This window comes from Zea mays, chromosome 3, assembly GCF_902167145.1.
Source record: "Zea mays cultivar B73 chromosome 3, Zm-B73-REFERENCE-NAM-5.0, whole genome shotgun sequence".
Taxonomy (NCBI): Eukaryota; Viridiplantae; Streptophyta; class Magnoliopsida; order Poales; family Poaceae; genus Zea; species Zea mays.
This window is the reverse complement of record NC_050098.1, coordinates 150,631,937-150,644,162: the sequence shown is the minus strand read 5'-3', so window position 1 is coordinate 150,644,162 and position 12,226 is coordinate 150,631,937. Positions and strand designations below refer to the sequence as shown.

Below are 12,226 nucleotides of genomic sequence, written 5' to 3'. Positions count from 1 at the left end.
CTCTAGTATCTCAATTGCCTCCTAGTTGCCACTGTTAGAATTGTACCCCTGTATTTGTAATGGGCCAGGCCCAACTCAGTCTATTAATATACAAGCCCACCCTAGTGTAGGGTTAGGGTTTCAGTTATTCCAATATGGTATAGAGCCAGTTTTTTTTCTCCCTTCTCCCAGCCGCCGGCACAGGCGCCGCCTCCCCTGCACCAGCGCTGGCCGTTCCCCTGCTCCTTCTCCTCCCTTGGTCGCGCCACCCTCTGCTCCTACTGGTCGCGCCGCCGCCAGGGCCCCAACGCCGCCTCTGCTCCTGCTGGTCGCGCCGCCGCCAGGGCCCTAGCGCCGCCACCAGAGCTCCTGCGCTCGCCGCCGCTCCAGCGCCGCCGGCCCATCTCCAGCGCCGCCGTCCGTGCTCCACTGAGCCGCGCCGCCAGCACTCCTCTGCGCGCGCCGCCGGCACTCCTCTGCCCGCGCGCCGCCGCTCCTCCTCCGCCGTCCCATCTCTCGCCAGCGCGGACGCGACGGTCCCCAACAGCGGCCACATCCGGTGCTGCTTCTGCTACAAGGGCCGCGGCTTCGACTGCTCCACCGCTCGCGCCCTCGACGGCCATGGACCACCTCCACACCGTCGCCCTGCAGACCGTCGGCGCCGGCACGCCCGACGCGGCCGCCCACGCCAGAGCAGCCGTCAGTCTGGCTCCTGCTGGTGCTGCCGCGGGTCTAGTCCCTGCTGGCGCTGTCGCAGGTCTACCCACTGCTGGCGCAGCAACCACCGGCGTCGACGCGCGCCTGGCTGCCAGCCTCTACATGCCTAGCGCCACTGCTGCGGCCAGCGCACGCGCTGCTGACCTCGCCCCCTTCGGGCTCGGCCTACCGGGCTACCCGGCGTCTACTGGCGCCCTTACCGGTCTTCTATCGCCGACCCGCCTCCCCAGGCAGCCACCCCCTGGGTTCTCCACCACTCGTCCGCTCGTCGCCGATGCCACCTGGGCTTCCCCGACGCTCTCCACCGACTCCACCATGTCATCGCCCATCGCGGCTCTCCAGGCTGCCCTGGCCACCTCTCAGAAGCGAGAGCGCGCCGCGTCTCGCGCCCTGGAACAGGAGCGCACCCTGGCCGCCACTCTGACCGCCCAGATGGCCACTACGCAGCGTCTCGTCATCGGACCTCCTCCGGTCGCCCAGGAGACACCCCCGCCCACCCCAGAGGCTCCCCACGCCTCTGGCCTCGATGCTAACCACATCGCCGCTCTCCACGCCCAGGCGGCCGGACTTCAGAACATCCGGTCCCTCGTGTCCGTCGTTCTGGACCCGGCGTCCTCCCACTACCCTCGCTGGAGGGGGCAAGTCCTCCTCACCTTGCGGCGCTACGCCCTCGACGACCACGTCCTCGACGACGTCGCCACCCCGCCGTCCCTAGCCTGGTCCCTGATGGACTCTGTGGTCCTCTCCTGGCTCCACGGAACCATCACCGTCGAGCTCCAGGACATCATCCGCGACCAGGCGGACACGGGCCGTCAGGCGTGGCTCGCCCTCGAAGAACAGTTCCTCGGGAACCGGGACGCTCGCGCTCTGCACCTCGACGCCCAGTTCCACCTGTTCTCTCAGGGGGACCTCTCCGTGGACGAGTACTGCCGCCAGATGAAGGGCATGGCAGACTCTCTCCGCGACCTCGGCGAGCCTGTCGCCGACCGGACCTTGGTGTTGAACCTTCTGCGTGGCCTCAGCCCCCGCTATGGTCACCTGAAGGCTCTCATCAAGAGGACCGTTCCCTTTCCCACATTCCATGCCGTCAGGAACGAGCTTCTCCTCGAGGAGCTCACCATGGCGTCTGAGGCCGCTGCTCCGGCTCCGGCGCTCTACAGCGCTCCTCCCGGTGGTCAGGCTCCTTCAGGGGGCCCGGCCCCTCGTCCTCCGTCGACCGGGGCCCCTACCCGCCCCACACCCGCCGTCCCTGTGGCCCCTCGTCAGATGTCCGCCGCCGATGGAGGTCGTCGTTCCCGCAAGGGCGGCCGTGGGGGTGGCGGCTCCTCTCGTGGTGGTCCCCTCGGTCGGGGTGCCGGCCAGACGTGGCCGTCACTCTATAACCCCTGGACCGGGACCATCGCCATGTGGCTGGGTCAGGCCCCACGTGCCTCCCGTCCCCCGGCGCCGGCTCTCCTGACTGCGCCACCCTACGGCGTGCCTCCCACGCCTCCCTACGGCGTGCCTGCATTGCCCCCGGGGACCCCCATGACGACTTGGTCCCCGCTGTCTGGAGGCTGGGACAACGCCTCCCTCGCCGCCGCTTTCAGCACCATGGCGATGACCCCTCCTTCCTCCGACTGGGTGATTGACTCTGGTGCCTCCTACCACACCACTCCCACTACAGGCACGCTCTCCCGCTCCCATCCCCCCCATCCCTCTCATCCTTCATCGATCGTCGTTGGGAACGGTTCCACTCTGCCCGTCACCTCAGTAGGTGCCTCGGTTCTCCCTGGACCATTCTATCTCAACGACGTTCTCGTAGCCCCCCACATCACTCATAATCTCCTCTCTGTCCGTCGTTTCACCACTGACAACTCCTGTTCCATCGAGTTTGACCCCTCTGGTTTTTCTGTGAAGGATCTGGCCACCAGGACTCCCCTCGCCCACTGTGACAGCTCGGGGCCCCTCTACACGCTCCGGCCCTCCACCTCCGGCGCGTCTCCGCCTCCTGCCCTGGTCTCCACCACCTCCACCACTTGGCATCGTCGTCTCGGACATCCAGGACCTGACGTCATGACCAAGATTACCAGTAGCCTAGATCCTTCATGTAGTAGGGGACATTTTGAGGGTCTATGTCATGCTTGTCAGTTAGGCCGGCATACTCGTCTCCCATTCACCACTTCCTCTTCTCGGGCTGAGCAGGCTTTTGACCTGGTTCATTGTGATCTCTGGACCTCTCTTGTACTCAGTCTTTCTAGTTATAAATACTATTTGGTGATTTTGGATGACTTTTCCCATTTTCTTTGGACTTTTCCTCTTAGATTGAAGTCTGACACGTTCACCACCCTCACACACTTCTTCGCCTGGGTCTTCACCCAGTTTCACCGCCCGGTCCGTGCCCTGCAGTGTGACAACGGCCGCGAGTTCGACAATCACGCCTCCCGCTCTTTCTTTCTCACTCATGGCGTCCAGTTGCGTCTCTCGTGCCCTTACACATCTGCCCAAAACGGTCGGGCCGAACGCATGATTCGCACCACCACCAATATGATCCGTTGTCTTCTCTTCCAGGCGTCTCTCCCTGCCAGCTACTGGGCAGAGGCCCTGCACACCGCCACCCACCTTCTCAACCGTCTTCCCTCCAAGGCGGTGAGCCACCCTACTCCCTACTTCGCACTGTACGGCACAACCCCCACCTACGACCATCTTCGCGTGTTCGGCTGTGCCTGCTACCCTAACACTTCTGCTACTGCCCCTCATAAGCTCTCTCCTCGCTCCACCTGCTGCCTCTTCCTTGGCTATTCATCTGACCACAAGGGGTATCGGTGTCTGGACCTCGCCTCCCACCGCATCATCATCTCTCGTCACGTCGTCTTCGACGAGGATGTGTTTCCCCTTGCTGGCCCCTCCCCACCCACTGATCTCGACACTCTCCTCGAGTCCGATCCGGTCTTCCCCTCCTCCCAGGCGCCCCGTCTTGCGCCGTTACCCGCACCCCATGCGGCCTCGGCGCCGCGGCTCGCGCCTATTTCCGCGCCACGCGCGGCCCCGTCGGTCACGCTTGCGCCACGTGCGGCCCCGCCGACCACGCCTGCGCCACGCGCGGCCCCGTCGACCACGCCTGCGCCACGCGCGGCCCCGCCGACCCCTCCCGCACCATGCGCGGCCCCGTCGACGCCCACGGCTCGCTTCGCCGACCCCGCGCTCGTCTACCGTCGCCGCCACGTCACTACCTCGGCACCTGCCGACCCGGGCCCGTCGACGAGCCCGGTGCGCTTCGCCGACCCCGCCGTTGTCTATCACCGCCACGAGTCGGCCACGCCCGCGGCCCCCGACGTCCAGGCTGACCGCTCCGAGCCATCGGTGTACCACCCGGTCGCCATCCACCGTGACCCCGGGCACGTCCACCCGATGGTGACCCGGCGCGCCGCCGACATTCTTCGACCTGTCGACCGGCTGATCTTGGCAGCTGATACGACTACCACTCCACCGGACGCCTCCCCGGTCCCCTCCTCCGTTCGTACCGCTCTCACCGACCCACACTGGCAACGCGCTATGGAGGAGGAGTACGCGGCCCTCCTGGCCAACCACACCTGGGACCTGGTGCCGTGTCCACCAGGCACCAACGTGGTCACCGGCAAGTGGCTATTTTGCCACAAGCTTACCTCGGACGGCTCCCTCGACCGCTACAAGGCCCGTTGGGTCCTTCGGGGCTTCACCCAACGCCCCGGAGTGGACTACGACGAGACCTTCAGCCCCGTCGTCAAGTTCGCCACTGTTCGCACCGTCCTCTCCCTCGCCCTCTCCCGGGACTGGGCGATCCATCAGCTCGACGTCAAGAATGCCTTCCTCCACGGCACTCTGACGGAGACTGTCTACTGCAGCCAGCCCACCGGCTTCGTCGACGAAGCTCGTCCGGACCTGGTCTGCCGGCTGAACCGCTCCCTCTACGGCCTCAAGCAGGCGCCGCGGGCCTGGTACAGTCGCTTCGCTTCCTACTTGGCCTCCATCGGCTTCGTCGAGGCCAAGTCGGACACGTCCCTCTTCATCTACCGTCGCGGCGACGACACCGTCTTCCTTCTGCTCTACGTCGACGACATTGTGCTCACGGCATCCACCGCCGACCTTCTACAGCGCACGATCGTTGCCCTGCAGCGGGAGTTCGCGATGAAGGACCTGGGGCCCCTCCACCACTTCCTCGGCATCACCGCCGAGCGCCGGCCCCAGGGTCTCTTCCTCCATCAGCGCCAGTACACCATCGACATACTGGAGCGGGCTGGCATGTCCGACTGCAAGCCCTGCTCCACGCCTGTCGACACTCAGGCGAAGCTCTCAGAGGACGACGGGCCCCCGGTCGCCGATGCGACGTCCTACCGGAGCCTGACCGGCGCGCTCCAGTACCTCACCTTCTCCAGACCTGACATCGCCTACGCCGTTCAGCAGGTGTGCCTGCATATGCACACCCCGCGGGAGCCTCATCTCACCGCTCTCAAGCGGATCCTGCGCTACCTCCGCGGCTCCCTCGACTATGGCCTCCTACTCCGACCATCCCCGACGTCGGAACTCGTGGTCTACACCGACGCCGACTGGGCTGGCTGTCCAGACACGCGTCGATCCACCTCCGGTTACGCCGTGTTCCTGGGCGCCAACCTCGTCTCCTGGGCCGCCAAGCGGCAGCCCGTCGTCTCTCGATCCAGTGCTGAGGCCGAATACCGCGTTGTGGCCAACGACGTGGCAGAGGCCTCCTGGATGCGACAGCTCCTCCATGAGCTCCACAGTCCCCTCCAGCGCGCCACCCTCGTCTACTGCGACAACGTCAGCGCGGTCTACCTCTCCACCAATCCCGTGCAGCATCAACGCACGAAGCACGTGGAGATCGACCTGCACTTCGTCCGGGAGCGTGTCGCCGCCGGTGACGTTCGGGTTCTCAGCGTCCCCACCACGCTGCAGTTCGCCGACATCTTCACCAAGGGGTTACCGTCGAGTGTATTTTTAGACTTTCGCTCCAGTCTCAACATCTGTACAGGATAGAGTTGCGACTGCGGGGGGTGTTAGAATTGTACCCCTGTATTTGTAATGGGCCAGGCCCAACTCAGTCTATTAATATACAAGCCCACCCTAGTGTAGGGTTAGGGTTTCAGTTATTCCAATAGCCACTGTTCACTCCTTAACATGTTACAAAACTAGCTTTTAATTGGCAAAATTACAAGTAAACTCTCTTTGGCAAATATCTGAAACATATTTTATGGTTTATCCGGATGTTGCTGCAATTCTATGCAAACATATTTTATGGTTTATCTGGATGTTGCTGCAATTCTATGCAGAGAAGTGCACTTACGAAGTTTCAAGAGGACCCAACGTGTATGGCTTTAGTCATGGATGGGACTGCTGCACTGGGGCTTGATTTGAGTTTTGTGACTCGTGTTTTTCTCATGGAACCAATATGGGATAGGAGGTAATATAATTATTCTGATACTTCTTCAAAATAACTAAATTGCATCTCCTTCAATTCCACTATGTTTACCAGTCATTATGGTTCCATGGGGTAAATAGATTTCTTTGGGACTTAATATAATGTATAAACTGTGAATTTATTGGCCAATGTTGTGCCTTTGTTTTGTTGCCTTACATCTGTCTCAGATTTAGTGTTCTGGATTCATATTGGCAGTTGGTAGTCAACACTTCTAACAAGATTATTTGTTATCACTGTCATTATCATGTATCATCTGTGACTGACACTCGCACTTTGTTTGTTACGATCAGTATGGAGGAACAGGTTATTAGTCGGGCACATCGAATGGGGGCTACGCGTCCAATACATGTAGAAACTTTGGCTATGCGTGGTACCATTGAAGAGCAAATGCTTAAGCTTTTGCAGGTTTGTGTGCATGACATGTTCATGGCATTTTTATGTCAGATCTTAAATGCGTTTGAGTGTTTTGCTTGTCTGCAGGATTCTAACGCCTGCAGAAAAATAGTGGATAAAAGAACAGGCAGCACTGACAATGAAGGAGGGCGGTCCCATCGGAGCCTCCATGATTTTGCTGAAAGCAGCTATCTGGCGCAACTCAGCTCTGTGTAGACAGGATCTAAAGCAACAATTCACATTGGTTGTTGGTAGCACTAACTGGATTCGTGATTTCGGTTCCTTCCTTCTGATCATTCCTTTGCAATAGTGATAGTATTTGCTTCGAAGCCAGTTGTTGTTCTCGATTCCAAACCAGTGTTGATCGGGGTTCTTTTGTGTAAATAACTGCGTTCCTTTTGTTAAACGCGGTATTCCCAGTTGAAGAAGCCTTATACTGGGCAATATCAGGATTCTACCGTAGATTTGTGCTTTTACTAATAACCTTATGAACTTTGAACAGTTTAAGTTGAAGCTAACGTTTATACTCCCTCTGTTATAAATTACCCTTCGTTGTCCTCCCTCTATTCTAAATTATTCTTCGTTGTCCAAATTATAAGCCGTTTAGACTTTACTTAGACTCATAGTTTTTATTACGCATTTATACATAGATGTATGCTATCTACATATCTGGTATGTCTAGATATAAAATAAAAAGTATGTTTTAAAAACCAAAAATGTCTTGTAATTTGGTATGGTTCACCATCATTTTGTTCATTAAGGCCATTCACATTCAGTGATAGATTTCATATTTGTGTTTCCAAGAGGCCACAATCAAGAAAGAAATAAAATCTTGGTTGAAACTAGGTCCGGGCAAAAAAAAACTCAAACCTTGAACCTAGAATACTTGAACCCGAAGTATTCGAGTTTCGTTTGGGAATCTTGGGTAACAACATGTAAAACCCGAAATTAATTTTGGTAATTCCAGTATCATATTCGGGTACTTGTATCATATTCGGGTACTTGAAATATCCGAACTTTCATATGTCATGTACTCATGTCATTGTTAATTATTAATTTGTGCATCTATAATTATATGTAAGTGTGCATGACTTGTGATTGTAGATTATATGTGTTTTCTATGTCCATGTATATCATTATTCAAGTTGTGTTTTTATACTAATTTAATAGGGTGCATGTGTTTTTGTTAAGCTTCCACAACAGTTCAGATAGTTTGGGAATACCCGAACCCGAAATTCCGGGTACCCAAATTTTTTGGTATTGTAGAACCCGTTGTAGTTTGGGGTAACGATTCTCAGAACCCGATATTTCAATTACTCGAATTACTCGACCTGTATTTCTTGGGTAATCCAAACACCCACCCCTAGTTGAAACAGTCTCTCACAATGAAGAGTTTCATTCAACATGGTTTCATAGATAACATGAAAAAACAAAAACAATATGTCTAAGTAGTAGTGTAGGTATGGTTTCATCCCTATAAAACTTATTTCATCTCTTTCTTCATTAATTGCTTGGCATATCATCTAAATTGCTGGCATGGCACACCATTTAATGAGAATAAAATCTGTCGTGGTTTTGGAAACTGGGGACGATAAGATTTGTGTTTGGCAGGGGTGCTAGTATGGACTCACTCCGAATGGTGAGTCGCTGGGACTCGAACAAGGGTTTGAGACAGTAGGTTTATACTAGTTCAGGCTTTCGCCCTAGTCCAGTGTAGTGTTGATCGTAGTATTGCTTGAGACGTGTTACAACTGGTGTGCTCTCGTGTAGATGAAAGGGGTCCTACCCTTTTATAGCACAAGGCAAAACATTACACGGGGGACTTGTATTCTGCTAGCCAAAGCAAGGTTCGTTGTTCCTGGATGGCATAGTTCTTCTGACGTCGTGTGTAGTTGTACTCCCATCATGGTGTATTGTCCCGTTCGCTCGTCATACAGATCCCTTTAGCGATTCTCCCGCTGACATCTTCATAGTAATGTGTGAGGGCCCCACTGGTCATTCATATGGTGTAGTCATGCGTCGTGTGGTCTCGCCTGTCGTCACGAGCCCACGTCACTCACAGACGTGCGCAGGCGTACACCTGGTATGGTGTATCAGTTGCGTACTATTTGGTATTTGGTAACTGTAGAAGCTCTGGTGATGAGGTCCTCTATGAATAGGGTCGACCGACCCCTCGGGATAGTGGGGGTGGACCCGGGGTCGTACTTGAGGAGGTGCAGTCATGTTGATAACAACCCCTCGGCGCGCCCTCAGTCTGTCATTTGTATGTCTGGCCGTGACCTAGGGGACTCGTCTTGTCTCAGTTAGCGTGGACTTGTAGCACTAGACTTGGGTCTCCGTCTCGCGGACTTGCTCGGTGGGGACCTTGGTCGGTCGCTCCGCCTCGTAGACTTGCTCGGCGGGGACTTTGGTCGACCGCTCTGCCTCGTAGACTTGCTCGGCAGGGACTTGGTCGTTCGCTACGCCTGGCGGACTTGCTCGAAAGGGACCTTGGTCGGTCCTCCGTCTCATGGACTTGCTCGATGGGGACTTGGTCGGTCGCTCCTCCTCATGGTCTTACTCGGTGGGGACATAGTCGAAATCTGCTAGATGTAGTCCCCGTTCCCCCGAGAAATTCGTGCGAACTGCTTGGCGTTTATTCAACATTTGTGAAGTTTAGGGCATGACCCTGCCTACAATGGTCGTCATGCACTGAGCATGAGTCCATGTTTGCTCGGCTATCACCGATGGTCGAATTCTCGGGGGCGCGTGATCGCATCTCCTAGATATAGCCCATGAGCAATTCATGTGAATTGCTTCGGGGTTTATTCAGCATATGTGTAGTTTAGGGTCGGACCCTGCCTGCAATGGTCATCACGCACTGAGCATGAGTCCATGTTTGCTCGGCTACCACCGATGGTCAAAATCTCGAGTGCGTGCAAGCGCATCTGCTAGATGTAGCCCTCGAGTAATTCATGTGAATTTCTTGGGGGTTTATTTGGCATTTGTGCAGTTTAGGGCCGGACCCTGCCTGCAATGGTCGTTACGCACTAAGCATGAGTCCATGGCGCGTCGGAGCCAGGCACAGTCCTTGGGTGGTGATCCTCTGGGTCGATCAACCCCTGAGCATTTGATCCTTGATCATCACACTTCTCCCCTTGGAAGCCCTTATGAGATTCTTTTCGAGGGGAGGGCCGCCTTCCAACAACCTAGTCGGCGCAAGGAAAGTGGTCGTCGAGCTTCAAACATGTTGTCCAAGTTAGATCCGACCACCATTTGGCAGGGTTTGGTTTCGGTGAGTGGTCCCACTGTAGGGCTCGACCCACTGGGCGCATCTCATTTAGTCCTTCGTTATTCGATCCTGTCTCATCCCTTTGGTCGGTTTGCCCGACCCCTTGGTCTATGGGCACCCCATTAGCTGGGTGTCCGAAGGATAATGTGAGGTTCGACCTTAGACGTGGATGCGAGCAAATGACCTATGGGTTGGTCACCAAGCTTGCGGCTCACTGGGAGCTTGCTCGGTCCACCCGTCGCTCTACGTAAGAAGTTAATGTGAGTTCGGGTTTTTACCTAGTCGGCATGGGATAGTTACTTTGTGGGTGCAGAAAAGAGGGCACCCATCATGACACCGCTTGGCGTGGGTTGCTTGATGGGACACAAAACGACACACTGCCTGCATCGTACGCTAATGGCGTGATGGGGTGGTTAACCGCTTCGCTTGTTTCCGTTGCGTCCTCTACAACACCCCTCTCTGGTGCTCTGCCTCGAGCGGTGTAAAGACTGCAAAAACGTTGCCTTCTCTGCTCGAGGCCCGAGGTGGCTCTTTAGTCGATGCGGCGGATCCCCCATGCCGTTGGTGAAGGACCCACTTGAAAGTCGCCTAGAGGGGGTGAATAGGCGAAACCTGCAAATTATAAACTTTGAGCACGAATTTCACCCGGAGTTAGGATTAGAAAACAAATTATAATGGATACGGAGTGCGAAAGAGAGTTCTTCTTGCTATGAGTTGCATAATTAATGCGAATGACTTTGAGAGCTAACTCAAAAGATTGTTAGCAAGAGAACTTATAGAGAGGGGAGAGGAAGAATCAAATCGTAAGGTGAAGATCAATACAAATGAACACAATGATTTGTTTCCTGAGGTTCGGTTCCAATGAACCTACTACCCGGTTAGGAGGCCACGAAGGCCGGGTCTTTTTCAACCCTTTCCCTCTCTCAATCGATCACTTAGACCGGTTGAGTGCTTCTTCTTTATCTCAAAGATCACTAAGACCTCACAAGGACCACCACACACTTAGGTGTCTCTTGCTAGCTATACAAGACACTAGAGAGTTTAGAAGGAGGTGAAGAAAGCACGATAATGAAAAACAAGCAACAAGAGCAACAAATGAAACACATATCACACTCTCTCAAGTCACTAAACACTAATGATCACTTGTCTTAATTATGGGACTTGGAGAGATTGGAAGCTTTGAATGTGCCTTGGAATGGATCGCTAGCTCTTGTATTGAATGTGTATGAGTGGAGTGCTTGGATGTGTTGAATGGATGTGGTTGGGGTTGTATTTATAGCCACCAACCACTTCCTAGTCGTTGCCTCCTTCCTGCCAACCGCAGACGGTCTGCGCCCCTAGTCCGAACGGTCCGCCCTGCACATCCATGGCTGAAATCGCAACAGTCAGTAGTAATGGCTATATCAACGGCTATAGTGCATTTAATGCATCGTTAGATATCAGATAAAGCAGTCATAGATGGTCCAGTCGTGCACCCCGGACGGTCTGTGAGAACGCCAAAAATGAATTTTATTGAACCCGTCACCTTCCGAATTTTCTAGTTTTCCACGATCGGACGGTCCGCGCCTGAGACCGGACGGTCCGCGCTTTGTCCCAAACAATGCTCGCTTCTCCTTCGGACAATCCGTAATGTTAACTCGTGTTTTTGCAGTGTTCCTGTTCGAGGCTCACCCTGGTGTCGCGGACGGTCCGTCGCAAGGGCCCGGATTGTCTGCGCTTAGGTGAATTTTCCAAAAGCTTCTCCTATCCAGACAATCGACTTAGAATAGATAAATATGAACTTTATGCACCTGAGAAATGATCAACTAGGCAAAATAATTAGTTCATAAGATTTGTGATGGTCGTCAAGCACCAAGATTGATTTATAGAAAATGGTTGAGGGCATTTCCCTTTCAATCTCCCCTTTTTGGTGATTGATGCCAACACAAACCAAAGCAAATACAAAGTATAGAAATGTAGCTAGTTTGCATTTTGACATATGTGCATAACTTACTTTGAAATGAAATCAATTCTAGTTAAAGTTTTGATATAGTTAAAATTTTGGACCACATTTGTACCACTAGGTTTGTTTTTGCAAATCTTTTGGAAAAGTCTTTTCAAATTCTTTTGCAATTAGCCAATGGTATAAGAATATAAGTTCCAAAGGCATTTTTAAGTTTTGAAAGATTCTTCCCCTTTTTTAAAAGCTCCCCCTGAAAAAGTTCTCTTAGTTGTCAAAAGGGTTTTTGCAAACGATTCTAATTTGGAAATAAGTTTTCATAAAACAGGGTGGTGGTGCGGTCCTTTTGCTTTGGCCTATTAATTTCTCCCCCTTTGGCATTAAGCACCAAAAACAAAGAAATTTAGAGACCTTTAACAAGATATGAATGTAAATACATGAGTAGGGCAAAGGGTATACATTATTGACAAAGTTG

General features: G+C 54.0%; 1 protein-coding gene across 2 annotated transcripts in view; it reads left to right on the top strand.

The window, feature by feature from the left end:
* The window catches only part of LOC103652266 (F-box protein At3g54460), a 44,857-nt gene extending 37,771 nt beyond the window's left edge, over positions 1–7,086 (top strand). For both annotated transcript variants that reach the window (XM_020550357.3, XM_020550355.3), the window contains 3 exons: positions 6,000–6,130; positions 6,439–6,553; positions 6,629–7,086. In XM_020550357.3, coding sequence (XP_020405946.1) covers positions 6,000–6,130; positions 6,439–6,553; positions 6,629–6,757 — 375 coding nt within the window. In that variant the 3' untranslated portion in view covers positions 6,758–7,086. The remainder of the gene's footprint in view (positions 1–5,999; positions 6,131–6,438; positions 6,554–6,628) is intronic.
* The last annotated feature ends 5,140 nt before the right edge of the window (positions 7,087–12,226 follow it).